The following is a 20272-nucleotide window of genomic DNA, read 5'->3' as shown; positions in this document are numbered from 1 at the left end:
ATTTATTTTTGTATCCCCTTTTCTCCCAATTTGGAATGCCCAATTCCCACTGTTTAGTTATGCATCTTATCACGTGGCTTGTTGTGCATGACATTGCAGAGGCTCCATATGTGGAGGCTCAAGCTACTCTCTGCGATCCACGCACAACTTACCATGCACCCCATTGAGAGCGAGAACCACTAATCGCTGTAGTGACTCTACCCTCCCTAGCAACCGGGCCAATTTGGTTGCTGTGGAGACCTGGCTGGAATCCCTCAGCACACCCTGGATTCAAACTCGCAATGCCAAAATAATAAATACTAATAATAATAATAATAAAAAAGGACAATACTGATAAACTACATGTACTTAATGTGAAATTATTTTGTAACTAAAGTTATTAAAATGTTTGCTTGTATTACAATTTTTACTTATGTATTCTTGTTAACAATAGTAACTTATAATAACAACAGTAATAATAATAATACTAATAATTATGTTTAACAGATTATTTTGTAATTAATGTTTTTTAATTATTTCAGTTTTACTATTGTTTATTAATGACAACTAATAATAATAGGCATATATTAATAATATGTGTATCATAGATTATTTAGTTATGACACATTGTTAAATGTATTACAAATCTTTTAACCATTTTATTATTATTAATTTATAATACTAACTTATAATAATTTGTATATAATAATAATCATAATAAAATTATAATAATAATCATAATAAAATAATAATAACGTGTAACATAGATTATTTTGTAATTACACACAAAAAAAACAAAACACTTATTCTCCCAATTTGGAACGTCCTCGTGGTGGCATAGTGACTTGCCTCAATCCGGGTGGTGGAGGACGAATCTCAGTTGCCTCCACGTCTGAAACCGTCAATCTACTTCAAAAAATTCTCCAAATGCAGCAATGCAGCTTTGCAGATACTTGGCATTCTAGCTGTCAGTTTTCCAGATACTCAGGTGACATTTCACCCCACACTTCCTGTAGCACTTACAATAGATGTGGCTGTCTTGTCGGGCACTTCTCAAGCACCACAGTCTAACTGATCCCACAAAATCTCAATGGGGTTAAGATCCATAACACTCTTTTCCAGTTATCATTTGTCTAATGACTGTGTTTCTTTGCCCACTCTAACCATTTCTTTTTGTTTTTCTGTTTCAAAAGTGTCTTTTTCTTTGCAACTCTTCCCACAAGGCCTGCACCCCGGAGTCTTCTCTTTACTATTGTACATGAAACTGGTGTTGAGCGGGTAGAATTCAATGAAGCTGTCAGCTGAGGACATGTGAGGCATCTATCTCTCAAACTAGAGACTCTGATGTACGTATCCTCTTTGTTTAGTTGTACATCTGGCCTTCCACATCTCTTTCTGTCCTTGTTAGAGCCAGTTGTCCTTTGTCTTTGAAGACTGTAGTGTACACCTTTGCATGAAATCTTCAATTTCAAGCATTGTATAGCCTTCATTCCTCAAAAAAGCTGTTTTTTTTCTTCTTTTTTTTTAACCTAATATTGACCTTAAGACATACCAGTCTATAGCATACTGTGGCAACTAAAAAACAAACACAAAGTCAACGTTAATCTTAATTTAACAAAACAAAATATCTGTGTTTGATATAATGGCAAGTCATTTTCTAGTACCAAATTAGCAATTTAACATGATTACTCAATGATAAGGTGTTGGAGTGATGGCTGCTGGAAATGGGGCCTGTCTAGATTTGATCAAAATTACTTTTCAAATAGATATGGTGCTTTTTTTTTTTTTTTTTACATCAGTAATGTCCTGATTATACTTTGTGATCAGTTTAATGCCACTTTGGTGAATAAGATTACCCATATCCTTCCGAAACCGCAAAATCTGTACATTTTTCCAAACTTTTGGCCGATTATTTTTTAATTACACATTGTTAAAATGATTAATATTGTGTATTATTTTATATAATTATTAATATTTTTTATATTGTATAATAATAATAATAAGTGTAACATAGACACTGTAATGTAAAGTGATAGCAAATTATTGGAAAGCAAGCTCTGAGCAAATTATTTTCAATAAAACCCAAGTCCTCCTCCTTTATTTTCTCAGTGACATCATAGTGGTGTCCATAGGTGGAGCTGTCGGGGACAAAGAGAGAGGACCACACGGCCGCAAGTTCCTCAAGCGCAGAGACAACTCTACGAGACACACATGACGGGAGGAGATCAACCCATACGACACGATGATGCCACCAGCACCGACTAATCTGCTGCTGTAGAAACCAGAGATTTCTCAGATCTATCTGAGATGTTTAAGGCGTGAACATAGAGAAGATCTGCCTGGAGCTGGAGGATAGTGAAGTGAATGAGAGCAAATAAATAGACAAGAGGAGGCGTAAGAAACAAAAAAACGGAGGAGTTTTTCTTTGCGTGTAATGTTTCGCGGGATTTTGGTTACATTCTAGCAAACACATTGTGCACGAAGGGATCTGGATTATCTGGGTGGTGAGGTGGAAAGCTCTAGTTTTATTGCGCCATGAAGAAGAACAGTTCAACAAAGCTGGTGAGACATCGAGCCTACTCTATTGTCACTATATTGAGGATCAGCATGAGTCTTTGTGCCGTAGTACGAAACACTGCACATGCACACTTTCAATTTACTTACCTAACAATACATTTCTTGTACAGTGCATGTATGATTATTGTTTTATTTCAGCGGTAACACTTTACAACAAGGTTTTTTTGTTAACATTATTAAATGCTGGTATCGAGAACTAACAATTAGCCATATTTTTTATCAGCATTTATTAATCTTTGTTAATGTTAATGTATGAAAATACAATTGTTCATTGTTAATTCATGTTAGTTCATAATGCATTAACTAATGTTAACATATAGGCTACATCTTTGAAATATTACATTTATTACTGTCAAATATGTTGAAATTAACATTGACCAATATTCACAAGTGCTGTAGAATATTTGTCATGTTAACTAAAACTACCTTATTGTAAAGTGTTACCATTTAAGTTATATTATAAGCTCGACATAACATTCTTCAACATGCCCTTTTCTATTTGAAGTACAACTTGACCAGACTTATAATCATTTTACTATATATGTTATGCAATATTTAATCACACCCAGTTATGGCAAAGTTGGCCATTGTTTTATTTATTTTTTATTATTAATTTTTTTTTTTTACATGTTCTTACCTGTTTGTGCACTACAAGTTCTACTTCATTAAGAGCATATACTGTAGCTTATATCTGCATTTATTGTTATATTGTGAACGTTTTTATATTTATTACCCATCTCTATACCAGACATTGTGTTTAAAGTTTGTCTTGTAAGATATTATGCTCTGCATAAAGCACCGGAAAGAAACGACGGTACTTAAAATAACTACTTTTCCTTTTCTTGACATATTCGATATTACTATGTAAGAAAAGTTACGATTGTTCTGTGTAAGAAAAGTGCTGAGAATGTGATATAATCTACACGACAAAGACAATGACAGGGTCCTTAAGAAAGTCTCCCTTCTCTAGTGATCTCAAGCTAGAGAACCTAGAAATGGTTGTGTATCAAAATCTAGTCCTAGACAGCATTTGTGGGCATCATAGGCACGTTCGGAATTCCCACTGGTGCCGAAATGCGGTGTAGGAAGGCAGCTTTTATGTTTTGAGAAACAGCCAATGAGACTCCCCCTTGGATGCCAGGGAACCTTTCAAATAATTTCATGTCTCAATGCCATGTGTATTTTCCATCTCTGTTAACACAGGGCCCTCAGGATGCCAATCAACAGCCTGCACAGCCCGACAAAACTGGCTGGATTCGCAAGTATTGTGGCAAAGGAATTTTCAGGGAAATTTGGAAAAACAGATTTGTTCTGTTGAAAGGAGACCAACTCTACATCTCTGACAAAGAGGTTTGTTTTGGATCATTTCCATCCTCCTCATGCTTTTCTCCACATCATGATGATGAGAGGTTGATTGCGTAACACTTATATTGATTTTCATAATTGGTGTGTCTAGTAAATCACTTCTGATGGGTTCAAAGCACCTAATTAATGTTCATTAAAAATAATACTTCATAGTATAACACATGTGAGAACACTTAAAGAACACTTCAACTAATGAATCAATTAATGTTCAACTTCTTTGGTGTATCGATTAGAGGTGGGAAAAAATATCGCTAAGTTAAAGTATCGTGGTATTTGTCCTTGTGATATTGTATCAATATTTGCACGCCAGATATCAATATTATTATTTACATTTTTCCACATTCATATTATGGTGATGAGATTTTTTCTCTTTGCCAAAATTGATCTAGAAATTCAAAAATAGTCCCTTAGAAGGTGCAGTTATCATGCTTTACACATAATCGTCCTCCCTTACTAAAATATATTTACGATATTACAGTAGCAACATTAACTGAGGTATTTTGACAAAAATGTTAGAATCCTATAAAATAAGCTAACTTTTAGGTGAAATCTATTATACTTTTGTGTATTGAAACTGCGTTGTAATAAATAATGTTCTTAAAGTGTTTAGGCTGCTATTGTATTCATAAACACTATCATTTATTTTTAGAAAGAGTAGCTACATTGACCTAACCACAGAAATAGGGAGCCATTATGGTATATATGCTTATGACTTTGCATTGTACATAGATATTAGGAAATAATCTGGAATTGTTTTGTTAACTGGCACTTTTATATTAATTAAACAATGCATTTGGTATCGAATCCAGGGCGTGCTGAGTGACTCCAGTCAGGCTTCCTAAGCAACCAATTGGCCCGGTTGCTAGGGTGGGTAGAGTCACATTGGGTTAACCTCCTCATGGTCGTTATAATGTGGTTCGCACTTGGTGGGGCCCGTGGTGAGTTGTACATGGATGCCACAGAGAATAGCGTGAAGCCTCCACATGCACTAGGTCTCCACGGTAACGCGCTAAACAAGCCATCGTGTCGTGTCCTAAATATCGATATTATATTGTATTGCAGGTTACATTGTGATTCCCACCCCTAGTACAGATGTAGAATATCCTCATATTACAGGTCAGCATAATAAGTCTTTGACTAATATGTTCATGTATTTGGATCTGTGTGGTTCTCCTGGATCTTTTATGATAAAATATTAGCTGATGGCACAGGTTCTTTGTGATTTAGATTTAGGTTTTCTGTAGCGTCTGGCATCCAAGTGGCCAATCTCTCTCGCCCACTCTCTCTCTATCGTGCTCTTAGATTGTATGTATGAATTATTGCAAATTAGCTAGTTCTTTTGTCTGATTACTGATACAGTAAAAGTACTCACACAGAGAGATATCAAAGCAGTCATCATTAACAGTTTGTTTCTGTAATGACTCCATGATTATCCATTTGTAAGCAACAAATGGCATGTTGAGGAAATGCATTTTGTTTTTCATAGTTTGAAAAGCAGAGCCATGCAAAACGTTTACATCTTATTAGATATTCAAATCCATCGAATTGCGCAATGTCAAAATACGTAGTTTGATCCAAGTCAAACCATCTTACCATGTAAGTACAAGCTCGTTTAACATTTGTTTAACATTGTGTGCCCACATTAAATGCTAAACTTTCTTTAAAATCCAGGACGTTCATTGCCAAAAGTTGTCAGGAGACACTTGCTCATAGTAGAATCGCATGAGTTCCTCTGGCTGTTCTTCTCAGTAACAGCACAGCATTAATATGCAAACATCTTTATTGTGGTACACAGGAGCTGCTTAAACTTTGAAGTTCCAAAAAACACATAAAGGCAGCATAAAAGAAATCCATATGACTCCAGTGGTTTCATCTTCTTGAGGAATCTAATCTAATTTGGTTGAGAACAGACCAAAATATAACTCCTAACTGGGATGGCATGAGAGTAAATGATGAGAGAATTCTAATTTTTAAGTGAACTAATTCTTTAAAAGATAACGGATAGTGCAGTCGAAAATGTTAATTTTGTTATCATTCTGTCACCCTCATGTTCCATATGACTTTCTTGCTTTTGTGGAGCACAAAAGGAGATGTTAGGCAGAATATTAGCATCAGTCACCATTAACCACTAACCACCACTAACATCTCCTTTTGTGTTCCACAGAAGAAAAAGTCTTATGAATTAGGAACATAAGGGTTAGTGAATGATAACAGAATTTTTTAATTATTGGGGAAACGATCCCTTTCCAATAATCATGAAGGAATATTTTCACAAGCTGTTTATTTTTCTGTGAGAATTACTGCAGTGTTGGAGGACGTAGGGAAGGGAAAGCAGGATTGAGGTTGAGTCATGGTCATGCTGAAGACCGTTTACTGTGCTCAGCATCAGATCAGACAATGCAGAGGCAGCATATGGGCTCTGGCTCACTGCTCACAGGGAGGATTGACCCTTTTAGTGCTTAACAGAATGAGGTTTCATCATGCTGTTGTCTAGATGTTTCCTTCCAGCTGTCTAGACACACAACAGCTTTAATGAACCAATGCTGTTGTTTTGGTGTCGTTGTTCCTTAATAGATAAACTGCAACATGATCCCATATTTATTTTCACCTTAAAGTATCTGCAGGAGGAGTTAAGCATATTTATTAATCACCACCAGGCATAAGGGGCATCTTTGCACAATATTTTAGTTTTATTTTTACACCGTTTCCTAGGTGTTAAAGACATATACATAAAAATATAACTAGATTTTGTTTTACATTATATTAAGAAGTTATAAGATATTGCATGTGTGGTTGATTACGTGTTCTAAGTGTTTTTTTTAGTGTGCTGCTGCATGGTTGCTAGGGTATTGCCAGGCTGTTGCTTACTGACCCAAGTCAAAAGAGCCCACTAAAGTCTATGATATTCTGGTTCCTAGATATGGAATTTATTTTGTAATTTCAGATTATACAGTGTAAACCAAAGGGTGGCAGTAAGATGAGAATGTGTGCTGCAAAACTCTTCTAGAACGTCTTGTAGGAGCAGATGCCATTTGAGTATCTTTCAGCCTGGACAGGGGATCAAATTCCTGGGAGGCAGATGTAGGGAGTGTGTACAGACGTGTGGGAGAGATTTTTCTCACTCACTCTGGTCCATATTCTCTTTCACACACTTACATTCCTCTCTTACTATTGCTCCAGGCTGTCAACATACAGCTAGATTTATTATCGTTAACGAAAACGAAAACTAAATCAGAAAATAATCACTAATGTAAATAAACAAAACTAAACTAAATAATTTTGTTTATTCCAAAAGTAACTAAAGTTAAATAAAAAATGAGCTCATATTAATTTAAATTTTGAACACTGATTTTATTATAACATTTACATATTTTACAACCTGCTTTCATTAAACATGAAAATGTGACTAGATAGCGAAAACAAGATGGCACAGATAAATGTAATATTGTTAACCATATTTATCTTTTAGAAATAGCTTTTTGTATTTTTAAAATAAAAACGAAATAAATACTGAAACACACTGAAAAAAAACTCAAATTCATATTAAAATATCAACGATAGAGTTAAAACCAACAAAAACTAAACAAAATTGAAATGACCATTTCAAAATAAAATAGAAATAAAAACTAAATTCAAAACTCTACCTTTACAATTCAAAATCTACCCGAGCTACAACATGAAAGAGGAAGATAAGAGAATGAGTTGTTTTTGTCCTCTGTCTCAAGCCTCAATGAGGAAGATGTGGTCTTTATCAATGTTGCAAGTAACTTATATGCCCCTTCTGCATTTTGGAGTCATACGTGTCTGTTGTAGATATGGGTGCAGTGGTTACAGCTTGTTCTTTATTTGGCACTTCCGCTTTCACATGTTCTTGTCTACTTTACTCATCTGGTTTGCTTTTCATAAATTGCATCAAGGAAACAATAGCTTTGGCATCATAGTCTGCTTAATGTTGTGCTTTCGTCTTCATTGCTGATTCACATTCACATATTCTGTCCCTCACAATCAGAGATGATCCAAAATCAATACCCACAATAAGCATGACACAGAGAAAGGAAATATAGACAGATCATGTTGGGTTTCATCTACTGTTTGTTAATATTTTAAGGGAGTCTTGACTCATGTTTGGACATCATTCATGGCCATAAAAGCATTTTTTAGCCAAAATAATGAGGAATGAGTTTTGCACTATGAGAAGATTAATATGTAAGTAATGACATTTAAAGTTTTGTTTTACAAATATGGTGTTCCTTCTGGTTTCGTTTGTGGGTATTACGCTTGTGCTAGATACTGGCCAGATCGCGAAAGCTTGTCGCTTGCCATGTATCGTGTAAAATGCCCTTAAGCATCTGGACATCTAGTTCTTTCTTGGGTAAACTGTTAAAAATGTCACATTTGAAAACTAGACATTACTCCCTCTGGTAAGCCGGTTTCATATTGAGTCTGTAGCCCTTCTCTGGATTCCTTCGTTGAGTTTTACAGCTGTAATAATGGCTGTAGTGTAAACTATGAAATATTTATCGGAAGTGGGGCATTGCGAACTATTACGGACTTAATCATGATGAATTCTATTTTACATGAGGAGGAAAATTACACAAAATTGCAACTCAAACCAAAGTTTGCTGAAAATAACCTTTCATCATCTGGATTCAATCAGAGCTATTGAACAGAAAGTTTTTGTGCATCCATCACTGAGTGTGTAACTTTAAACTCTTAAGTCCAACGGATGTTCTTTTCATTACATTATTTTACGCTTCTTCATAAAAGCCTTGTGGCAGGGTGGAGGGTGGGGCCGGGTTGTGATTATACACACCCGGTCCCTTATCAGGCTAATTAAGCCTCCGAGAGGGATAATTATTATAAAATTATTGTGTAAATAAATAGGTTTAGAGTGCATTTCAATCAGTTTTTTGCTCAGTTCAGCGTATCCGATGTGGCAACGAAGGGCTCAACTTTTCTCCTGCATTTGGACGCAGCACAGCAAATAGCATGCAGTCTACCTAGTGAACTTATCGTGCTGTGTCCGGCAGGTTTTTGAAAACTTCTTTTCAAGTGCTGTTGTATTGCTACAGTGATGTTATGGTTTGTTAGGACAACTCACCATGCACCAAGCAATCATGAGGAGGTTACCCCGTGTGACTCTACCCTCCCTAGCAACCGGGACAATTTGGTTACTTAGGAGACCTGGCAGGAGTCACTCATCATGCACTGGGTTTCGAACTTGTGAACTCCAGGGGTGGTAGGCAGCGTCTTTACCACTGAGCTTCCCAGGCCCCATCGTTGGTTACCTTTCAACTATGTAGGTTCATTAAAATATTAATGTTCATATTTATATTTAATTATTTTTCATTACCATTTTGGTCGCATATTAGCTTTATAAAAATGAACATATCCATATATTCAGTCAATAAATATTATATTGCATATAAAATTTTTTAACATTAACAATGTTTATTGTTAAATTGCATAATTTGTACTAAATAGAGGCATTTACATTGTTTTGTTTAACATGTGTTAAAAATGGCCACTGTCTCTAAGAAAACCGTCATTTCTGTAAAGAGCATCTGTAGATGAGCGCATGTTAATGAAAGAGGCTTGAATGGTTTATTCTCATCCATGCTATGCGTGATTAGAATTAAAAATAAAATGTTATCAACAACTGACTGTAGAGAACAGAAAGAGTATTAAAAGAAACATTATTCAATGACAAATTTCTCTCAACACACAGTGAAAAGATCTTGCTGCTGAATACTTCACCAATATACTATCAGGCTGGTTTTCCTGATGAGCTTCTGTATATAAAAATACCTGCAGTTTGAACGCACTTTCAAAACCTACATTTAAAACAGCATCAGGAAGAGCAAAAAAGGGAAATTTGATGGACTGATATGATCTTCCCTACAAGCCACAGACAAAACATCTCCAGTGTGTTTTTGCAAGCTTACGGCTATTGTCAACATGCCAGTTCCCCACATGAAGCAGTTGGCTCTCCCACAATCCCTCCATGCTCACCTGCCTCGTCTGCTTCTCTCGCAGACCAAACACACCTGCACACTCCTGCAGCTTTCATATCATAAAACACCATTGACCTCATAGCTGTCGAATTCACAGATTTCCACTTAAACACTTAGCCATGAATATTTAATGTCTGGGCCAAAGGGACACGTTCCTGGGGAGTATTAATTTCAGACTCCTCTTCAGGGTATTTGGCTTCTCTAATATATTCTTTCAGGTGAAATATTTTGTGACCTTGATGGACATTTATGAAAAGTTAGACAGCTTAATGGAGAATGTATAAAAAGCTAATAATAGTAAATTTTATGGTAAATTGACATAGCTAAAGTCGATTCAAACAGAAGTTGACTGATCTATTGAATGACATTGAAACATGACACGATGACTCGCTTTGGCTCTGATTGATGCACCTGCCTCATACTAAAACTAAATGTCATCGGAAAAGGAAATTCTTCACAATACTTTTTTATAGGAATTATCTGGGTTCAAAATAAGTTCTGTCAACAGCATCTTGTGGGATACTGTTGATAACCAAAAAAAATTATTCAATTTGCAAAAAAAAATCTAAAAAATAATTCACATCTAGAGAAATGCACTTACAATGGAAGTCTTTGGGCAAGGCATTCTGATGCATTTTGGAGGAATGTGAAGCTCATATTTTTGTTTGCATTTATGCCTATATATAAATATTTCCCCATACAAAAATATGTGTCATTTGAGCTGTGAAGTAAGTGGTAAAACATCTTGGTTACAGATGTAACCTCTGTTCCCTGATTGAGTGAACGAGACGTTGTGTCGATGTAGTGACACTAGGGGTTCGCTCTTGAGAGCCCCAATCAACTTTGCTTTATTCAGAAAAGGCCAATGAAAATTGGTGAATGGAATTTGCATGCCGCTCTCCGCCCTGGACATACAGGTTTAAAAGGAGATGGTGTGCACCACTCATTCAGATTTGTGCTGAGGAGCCGAGAGAGAGTCTCGGCCATGTCAGCGGTCGGTTCAGCGCCGTGACAGGAGGGACACAACATCTCGTTCCCTCCATCAAGGAACAGAGGTTACATCTGTAACCAAGACATTCCCTGTCTGTCACTCACTCGACGTTGTGTTGATGTAGTGACACTATGGGTTCCTATACAAAACGGCGCTGGTGCTGAGCCATGTCACAAAGTATAGAAGCGCGGACATGGGCAAGCTGCTGCGTGCCTCGCAGCGAGCGCTCGACCATGTCATGACCTTCCAGCAAGGTGATCCCTTTAAGGGTGGGAGGAGGCACTTACCCAAGGAGGCTACAGCCGGTGGCCTTTCCAGATTTTTGTATTAAGCAATTTCCCGCCGAGCACCTGCTAGAAAAGTGCTGGGGAAGTGCTCTTCCCTATCCAGGAGGGAGAGCACTACAGAGACCACATCCTACCGGAGGGATGTTAACATGTAGAAAATACCTCACATGGACTTACCGACGGGAAAGTTCACATATGGAATGAAGCCACTGGGAGGACCCTATCTATGGAGAGGGTACACAACAACAGTGGACGAGGCAGAGCGAAGCTCTGTCGAGGGGAAACACTGGGTTCACCTTAGGGGAAACCAAACAATGGAAACGCATCATACAGGATTACCAAGGGGAAATCACCACGTATGGAGCACTGAGCCCAAGTACGCGGACTCACCTGAAAAATGGGCATACCACGAGCACTGGGCCTGGCGGTGTCACTCCTCTGCTGAGTTCATCACCGAATAGTGCTTAAGAAATTAAAGAGGTGTCCAGTGTTCACCAGTTACGGGTAACTGTTGTGGACAAGATAGCACACATTATTACCTTGAAATGGGAAAGGAGCAAATGCATGCGATACACCTGACTGGCTGCCCGGCCTACCTGTTGTTACCCCGTTACACTCATGTCGAAACCGGTTCTATGCAGAGGTTGTAGAACAGGGGTGTCAACCTCAGTTCCTGGAGGGCCACATTCCAGAAGAGTTTAGCTCCAACCCTAATTAAACACACCTGAAGCAGCTAATCAAGATCTTCAGGAGTGCTTGAAGATTACAAGGAGGCATTTTGGAGCAGGGCTCGAACTAAACTCTGCATGGCTTCGGCCCTCCAGGAACTGAGTTTGACACCCCTGATGTAGAAACTCGCAAAAGTATTGGGTGTAGCCCAACCCTCTGCTCTGCATATGTCTGTTAGAGAGGTGCCCCTCACCAGTGCTCAGGAGGACGCAACACCTCTAGTGGAGTGCGCCCAGACTCCCAAGGGGCATGGCAGGTCTTGTGAATGGTAAGCCAAGGAAATGGCATCCACAATCCAATGAGCCAGCCTCTGCATGGAGACAGCTTTCCCCTTCTGCTGCCCACCAAAACAGACAAACAGCTGCTCCGAGCATCTAAAGCTCTGCGTGTGGTCCAGATAGATGTGCAGGGTGTGAACTGGACACAGCAATATCAAGGCTGTCAAGGTCTTCCTCCTCTGAAGGGAGCACTTGCAGGTTCACCACCTGATCCCAAAAGGGAGTGGTGTGAACTTTGGGCACGTAAACTGACCAGGGTCTCAAGAGAACTTGAGGGTGTGCTGGCCCGAACTCCAGGCATTTGCTGGAGATAGAGAGCGCCTGCAGGTCCCCAAACCTCTTGATAGAAGTGAGCGCCACCAGGAAGGCTGTCTTCAGAGACAAAGTTCTGAGATCGGCCTGCTCCAGGGGTTCAAAGGGGGCTCTCTGTAAGGCAGGTAGGACCACAGAGAGATCCCAAGAGGAAATCAGGCGTTGCCAAGGAGGATTCAATCTCCTCGCACCCTTGAGGAACCTGGTGATCAGGTTGTGCTGCCGTGAGGGTCTTCCATCCAGTGTATCGTGATACGCTGTTATAGCAGCCACATACACCTGGACACCTGGAGATTGCCATCTCTCCAGCCCCTCCTGTAGGAAGAACAATTCCGACCGCTCATCTTTGTGGATCTTCCCCCATGGGAAGAACACCAATTTGCGAAGGGACGCCACTTCAAAGCGTACAGCCACTTCATAGACGGGTATAGATGGAGGTTCCAGAGGTCCGGCCGTGGGTGTCTGAGCGTGCCCTTCCCCTGAGTGAGAAGGTCCTGCCTCAGGGGAATGCGCCAGGGAGGGGCTACTGCCAGGAGCATCAAGTCTGAGAACCAAGTCCAGTTTGGCCAGTACGGCGCAACCATCAGCTCCCCATCCTTCCTGACTTTGCACAATGTCTTTGCAACAAGGCTCCCTGGGGAAAACGCGTTCTTGTGTAGCCAACATGCGAGTGGCTCTCAGAGACTTCAGCATCTTCTGACTCTAAAGGAGGAGGTGGTGGGCGAGTTGTGACATGCGACATGAGCGTACACTGCCTAGGTGGTTTATGTACACCACAGTCACTGTGTTGTCCGTCCAGACCAACACGTGCTCGCCCTGAATAAGCAGCTGAAGCCTCCGCAGGTTAGCGATACTGCCAGCAACTGCCAGGTAGTTGATGTGCCATTGCAGGCGGGCCCTGTCCAGAGCGAATTCGAGGCATCTGTCGTGACCACGACGCGCCTCGAGACCTGCTCTAAGGGAACCTCTGCGTGTAGAAATGCCATATCTGACCAAGGGCTGAAAGTTTGGCGGCACCGTGGCGTGATAGTAACACGCTGGGTGCCGTGGTGCCATGCCCCCTCGGGACTCTAGTCTGTAGCCAGTGCTGTAGCGGTCTCAAATGCATCAACCTGAGGGGGAAGGAATGCCGCTGAGGATGCCATATGCCCCAGGAGCCTCTGAAATTGTTTCAATGGCACCGCGGCCCAAAGAACCACCACACTTACCTGTTTGCCTGATTTCTTTCGACGGAAAACAATGGAACACAAGATACTCATGTCCCGCTCATTGACCGGAAAGACTTTCAGCGCCTGGCCGTTGCGAGCGTGAGGGCCGGAAGGGCTGAGTATTGGAAAATGACAAAGGGAATGAGGAAACTGCTCTTTTACTGCCAATGTTTTTTTTTGTGTTTTACAATGCTCTTTTACTGACAATGGCAATGTTACGAGGGTACCCACCTCGTATTGACCCAGGGGCGGAAGTGGGGCATGTACGCTCACCTGGGTCAGGCCAGTCAGTTGGTTCTGCCTTCCTGTGCTGGGGGAGCTTGGCTAGAGTAAGATGGGGCACAGGACTTGGAGGCCTGTAGGCGGTTGAGTCGCGCCATGGCAGAATGTGTTTGAATTGGTTAGAACTGATGGGCGAAGTCCTCAACAGTGTCGCCAAAGAGTCCCCCTTGGGAAATGGGTGCATCAAGAAACCAAACCTTCTTGGCATCACGCATCTCCGCAAGTTTGAGCCACAGGTGCCGCTCTTGGACCACCAAGGTGGACATCGTCCGGCCCAGGGCGCACGCTGTGACTTCCGTTGCCCATAGAGCGAGGTTGTCACGATGCACAGTTCCTGCATAAGACCTGGGTCAGCCCTACCCTTGTGCAGATATTTAAGCGCCTTGGTAGACCTGCAGGATAGCCATGGCCTGCAGGGTGGAAGCAGCCTGACCCACGGCATTGTAAGCCTTCACCGCTAATGACAAAGAAAACTTGCATGCCTTGAAAGGGAGCCTAGGTTGGTTCCTCCAATAAATGCACCGCCACAGTGCGCTTTACCTGGGGAAGCTCGACATATCCCTTAGCCACACCGCCATCGAGAGTAGTTAGGGTGGAGGGTTCCACTCAAGCCTGATGTTCGCAGCCGCCCGGGCAAGCACTGATGCCATCTCAGCGTCCACCTCATCGTGAGCTCTACGCCTTAGGGCAGGAGCTCAGAAGATTCGCCGCTTCAGAAAGCAGAAGCCCACTCTCCGATGCTTCGACTGATAACTCATGCTCGTCGTGAGCCCTGAATGAGACATTAAATTCACCCTGAGGCGAACCACCTGCATTGCTTGTAAACTCGACCAGGCAGAACAAATGCTCCCATATCCGCATCCAGATCACCCGCAGTGCGAGTTTTAACCCAAGAAGGACTGGGTCGGGAAGCAGCTGTGGTGGCTCTCTGCTTCACAAAGAAGGAAGAGAGCCATGACCGCAACGTTCTCATGGGCATGTTCTCTCAGTGAGAACATGACCCCTCCACAAAGCTGCCTTGGCATGTTGGCAACCCAAGCACTCGAGACAGATTTCGTGGCCATCCAGTGGGGAGAGATAACGGCCATCCCCAGTAGCACAAAGGTGAAAGGACATCTTTAAAAAGACGGCAATCGTTTGCACAAGCTCTTATTAGAGGAAATATACTCTTTTAGAATATACACTTTTACACCTGTGGACTCAGTTGCCGAAGTGCCTTGGGGAAGCACAACACTTCAAGCAGACAGCAAGGTGAAGGGACGAACACACACATACGCTACGCTCTAAAGAACAAGTCTGAATGAGTGGTGCACGCCATCTACTTTAATACCTGTATGTCTGGGGCAGAGAGCAGCATGCAAATTCCACTCGCCAATTTTCATTGGTTTTTCTAAATAAAGCAAAGGTTATTGGGGCTCTCAAAAGTGAACCCCTAGTGTCCCTACATTGACACAACGTCGAGTGAGTGACAGACAGGGAACTACTATTTAGGCAGACGAACTTCATGTTTGGCTATGCGGTACCAATATAACTCCTTTGTGTGGAGTTTACTAAATTTAAACAGTACTTTGCAGATAGATGTTTCATGTTTCTTTCTGGTATCCTTGCGCAAATTGTGCAAAAATTACCAGGTCTATCGGATTTTGTGGTTATAACAGGAGTTTATAACTTTACGATTTGTCACATTAATACTATACTTAAAAAAGTGGGAATTTTAAAGCTGAAGTATGTAACTTATTTGGTGTTACATTACTTTTTTCTGTCCCAGCTTAATATTTAGAGACTACTATAAGTAAGCCATTCGTGGATGCATTTTCTTGAAAACTGTAAACACTGACCACATTTACATGCAGTTAAGAAAATGGTTTATTACAGAGTTTTTGCAGTAAGTGGCATTCTGAAATGCCATGTAAACATGAACGGCGATTTTAAGGGATTAAGAGAAAGTGGTTTACACACCCAGGTTTCTCCCAGTGAACACAGCTTATGTGGTCATGCAAATGCATAAGCGTTTTTTGAAGAGTATGTATGTGTGTGAACAAACTGGAGAACATATGTCATAGGATAGACCCAAACAACAAGTCAACAAAGTGGAAAGGTTTCAACATTTCTGGATGCACAGTGAGAAAAGCACATACATTATAAACTATACCCATTTATTCACACCAATGTAAAATATCGACTGTCCCTCACATTTGCGTATATACTGTACGCTCGGACATTAGAGAAATCTCGGAGTTATACGTAAAAGGGTAACCCACCTATTGCAGGGCAATTCTGCTACAGAAAGTTAAGAAAACAAACACAGCAACAACTCTGGATTATTATAAAAAATATTGAAGTGTTCCTTGGATACTATGTTTGTTTTTTACACAAGCATTGCAGGGAAATTACATTGCTGTGGAGAAAGCTGCTTACTGATGTAGCTGCATGTATATGGGAGTAAAGAGTACATCACTTATACAGTGCATGCAAACGGGAATGCTATTTTCTCACAATTAGTGGCACTATAAAAATTCCTGTACTTGTTTTGAGCGACCCGTTTAGACTCCACCCAACGAAGTTACTCAACCAATGGCATGAGATGGGGGCAGGACTATCTAACTGTTTGAACAACAGCAGACCAGGGTCGTATTTGAAAAGCTGTTTTGAAAACAATGTTTATTTTTGCAATTCCATTCAGTGGTGCTTGTGTCACAGGGATTTCATAATTCAGCTTTACCTTTTATTACAGTCCCCTTGCCCCATAGGCTTCCATTGTAAGTGCATGACTGAAAGTGCAACTTTTGTTTGTTTGTTGAGTCTAAAATGTCTGTGGTAATTGCCGGAGATGCTGTTCATAGAGCTTAAGTATTTTTTTATTTTTTTTAAATCTGGGACATTAATATCACATGTGACAATAATATTGTAAATAATAATATACAGCTCCAAACAGCTATAGTTATATAACAGAAAGTAGCAAAAAGAGAGTACAAATCAGGCAGCCTGGCAACACTGTGAAATTATTTTCACAGCAGTGTTGTTTTTGTGTTTGTTTCTCTGTTGGGAATGATATATGTAGTTTGTCAACCAATTTAAACTTTTCTTGTATTTGTTTAGGATGCTATTTTTGACTAGTCACACTGTGTGTGTCCTCTGCAAAATGATGCTTCTGTTTAAAGCTTAATGGACAGCATTTTAATTATAGATGACTCTCTTTATTTTCAATTTAAAAGGTCACCAAAGGCTAGAAGTGGTCAGTTTTTTTTTTTGTTTTAAAGAGTCAGTTCAAGAGTTGTAAATTCTCTTTTAAAATCCAAATTGAGCACAAAAGCATGGTGCTTGTGGTCTATTTTCCAGTTAGTAAACTGGGGAAAAAAAGATTTGTACAAACACTAGCACTCAAACATTCAATGTGTATATTAAAAATGGCTTTGAAATTAATAGTCTATTTGAGATTCTAGTGACTGTTATTTAATTCATTTGTCCATTCAAGTGTTTTTATTAGGATTTTCCAGGGTGATCTCAGATTACAGACTTTTACTCTGCCAGATTTGGTGTCAGACATATCAGGGTCATTTTACAGGCAATGATAGTGAAACAGAATGCCTTTAGATCTCCATCAATAAAGCTTCAATATTTGTATTACATTTTATTATTATTTTTTTTACTCTAAATCTAGTGATAAGCCTTTAAATGCTTTTCTTTCCGGCTCTCTTTTTGATGTCCTTCTTAAGCACTAAAGAGCACATTTTTAGTCTGGACAACAAACATCAGTATTATCTTCTATCTAGTTGTATTGTGAAGTCTTTAATGTCCAACATTGACTGCAAATGTACTGTGCCCAAAGTGTTTTCTCCTGGAAAAAGGATTGGATCAGATTGCCAGTTAATTGCTGTCTTTGTGCTGTTGGAACAGTAGATGTACTATTTGAACAACCATTCCCTGTCGTGAGAGCTGTAGTGCACTGCCAATACTTTTAAGTACTGCACTGTAGAGTGCTCTGTAGTACAGCACACACATCCAGCTGTGGCCTTGCGTGCATGAGGCCAGTTTTTTTTTTTTGTCTTTAGGACAGCGCTAATGGAAATTGATTGTGACCTAATGATATCGTTTGGCAGGTGATGCCAAATTAGACCATGGTGATCAGTTTTTTTGTCATGTTTGACGCAATGCTGGCCTTTATTTGTTTATAATGTTTTTGACGTTAGTTCCAGTTGCCAACAGTGTCATTGGTCATCCAGATGTCATTAACTGTTGTGACTGTTCCAACTAGACCAGTGTTACTCACTATTTTTTTAAGTGGGCCACTTTAGGTTAAGATAATCATTTAGATGGCCACACCAGTAGGGTAGTAGAGGGCACATGCCATACGCCCACCTATCTTTCTAAGGATTTTGCGTATGCCAACCTAAAATAAGGGATAATACATATGGCTGCCAGACCAAGAGTAGGCTTTTGAACAGGAACTTTTTCAAACTAATAACAAGATGCATGCTGTACTTTTTCTTAGTTACTAGACTAAGAATTAAGAGATTAAAATTTGTATAATTTGAAGATGTTGTTGAGGTGCCATTTTTTTAAAGTGCCACATATATTTTCAAGTGAATTTTAATAAAATATTTTGTAAACTAGAATTTTAACGATTTTGTATACATCTCACTTGCTATTGTTAAATTGTGTTATATACAGTATATCAGCATTATATTGGACACCTACATCAGTAAATATCAGCATCAAATATCACCACTGAAAAACCTACTGCAGCCAAACACTCGTTCTTAGACACTGCGACAAGCTGCAGGACATTTTGTCGATTGCTTGGTATGTATTTCTGTTGTGTTGTGGAGGGTAGCCGTGCCCACAATGAAATCTCACTGGTCTAAAACCTGCTCCACATGACTGTATATTGAACATCACATATGTTCTGATTGACTGTTATGTTGAATCACGCAGCATTTTTGTCAATCCAACTTATCATGTCACACTTTATTAGGACATGATAAAAATCTTATTTTACCCAATCTCTTTGGGTAGAAGTAGTAGATGTAGGTGCAATGTTAACTCATATTAATATAATAAAATCTCTACTTTTGTTGCCAGGTTAAAGATGAGAAGAAAATCCAGGAAGTGGTGGACCTCACAGACTACGAGAAATCTGAGGAACTTCGCAAGGCCAAGAGCAGGAGCAAAAAGAACCACAGCAAGTTCACACTACTGCGATCCCGGCAGCCAGGCAACACGGTTGGTCTCAACAGGAATGGGATAATGGATAATGGTTAATGGGTTTATTCGTTAGTCAACACTAGAATACGGCTGGGCTAGTTTATAAGTCAATTCGCAGCCATACTTTGAGAGAGGGATCACCTGTTACATGCCTCGTCATAAAGTCACACAATTCACACAGAATTTGGCAAAAGGAGTATGGATTACAAGTAGATTTTTAGAGCATTTTACATTCTTGTGTTGTTTGAGAGACATTGAGGCTTAGGACTGAAGCTGTGGCTTATTGGACAATACCACAACATAGTTGGTGCCATCGTTTACTGCAAAAAATGTTTTCTTATATTAAAAATAAAAATTTCCCAATAAAAATAACTAAACATCTTTAAATCAAGATAAATCAAGATAAATGTTCTATGAGAAGCAAAATAGTATAATATAAAGATAATATATTTAAATTATATATGCTTATATGTTAATATATGTATATTTTTTTAAACCCCATTTGTCCATTTTTTTCTCTCTTATAAGTATAAATCTATTAATCTAACTCAATTTAATGAGGTTCATGCTCAAAACAAGAACAAAATAATTTAACAATGGCAAATAGTTTTTAGCTTCCACAATTTTGCCTAAAGAATATTTATCCTGTTCTACAAATATTTAGATATTGGAAAACAAGACAAAAATAACTTAAATTGATTATGAAAGCGATTAAGATAATACTTTTTGTACGCACTAACCTATGTGTACTAACTATACCGACCTACGTAAGATCCTGTCTAATTGGCTTTCAGTAAGAATGACTCAACTTATCATCTTTCACTTGCACACCACACCACATATCCTTCATCCTTTAGACCAACAAAAATAGAACATCTTACCATTTGAGCTCTGCAAAGTTTGCTCTCTGACCCACAGTAAAGCTCTTTGTTTCTTAAAGGTAAAGTGTCATTTATTCTATGTTGAAAAAGTTTTTTCTCCTTGCTATTTTTATGTGCATTGACACATTCGCAGGTTGACATCACAAAAAGCCTAAACGCTGTTG

The 20272-nt window shown here is 39.5% G+C and overlaps 1 protein-coding gene across 1 annotated transcript in view; it reads left to right on the top strand.

Annotated features, from left to right (window-relative positions):
• Positions 1-2115: 2115 nt before the first annotated feature.
• Positions 2116-20272, top strand: part of LOC127655933 (pleckstrin homology domain-containing family O member 1-like) — a 30881-nt gene continuing 12724 nt past the window's right edge. The window contains exons 1-3 of the mRNA XM_052144022.1: positions 2116-2541; positions 3760-3906; positions 19105-19245. Of these exons, the coding sequence (XP_051999982.1) occupies positions 2515-2541; positions 3760-3906; positions 19105-19245 (315 nt within the window). The 5' untranslated portion in view covers positions 2116-2514. The remainder of the gene's footprint in view (positions 2542-3759; positions 3907-19104; positions 19246-20272) is intronic.

The sequence above is a fragment of the Xyrauchen texanus genome, chromosome 15 (assembly GCF_025860055.1).
Source record: "Xyrauchen texanus isolate HMW12.3.18 chromosome 15, RBS_HiC_50CHRs, whole genome shotgun sequence".
Taxonomy (NCBI): domain Eukaryota; kingdom Metazoa; phylum Chordata; class Actinopteri; order Cypriniformes; family Catostomidae; genus Xyrauchen; species Xyrauchen texanus.
This window is presented reverse-complemented; position numbering and strand designations above follow the sequence as displayed.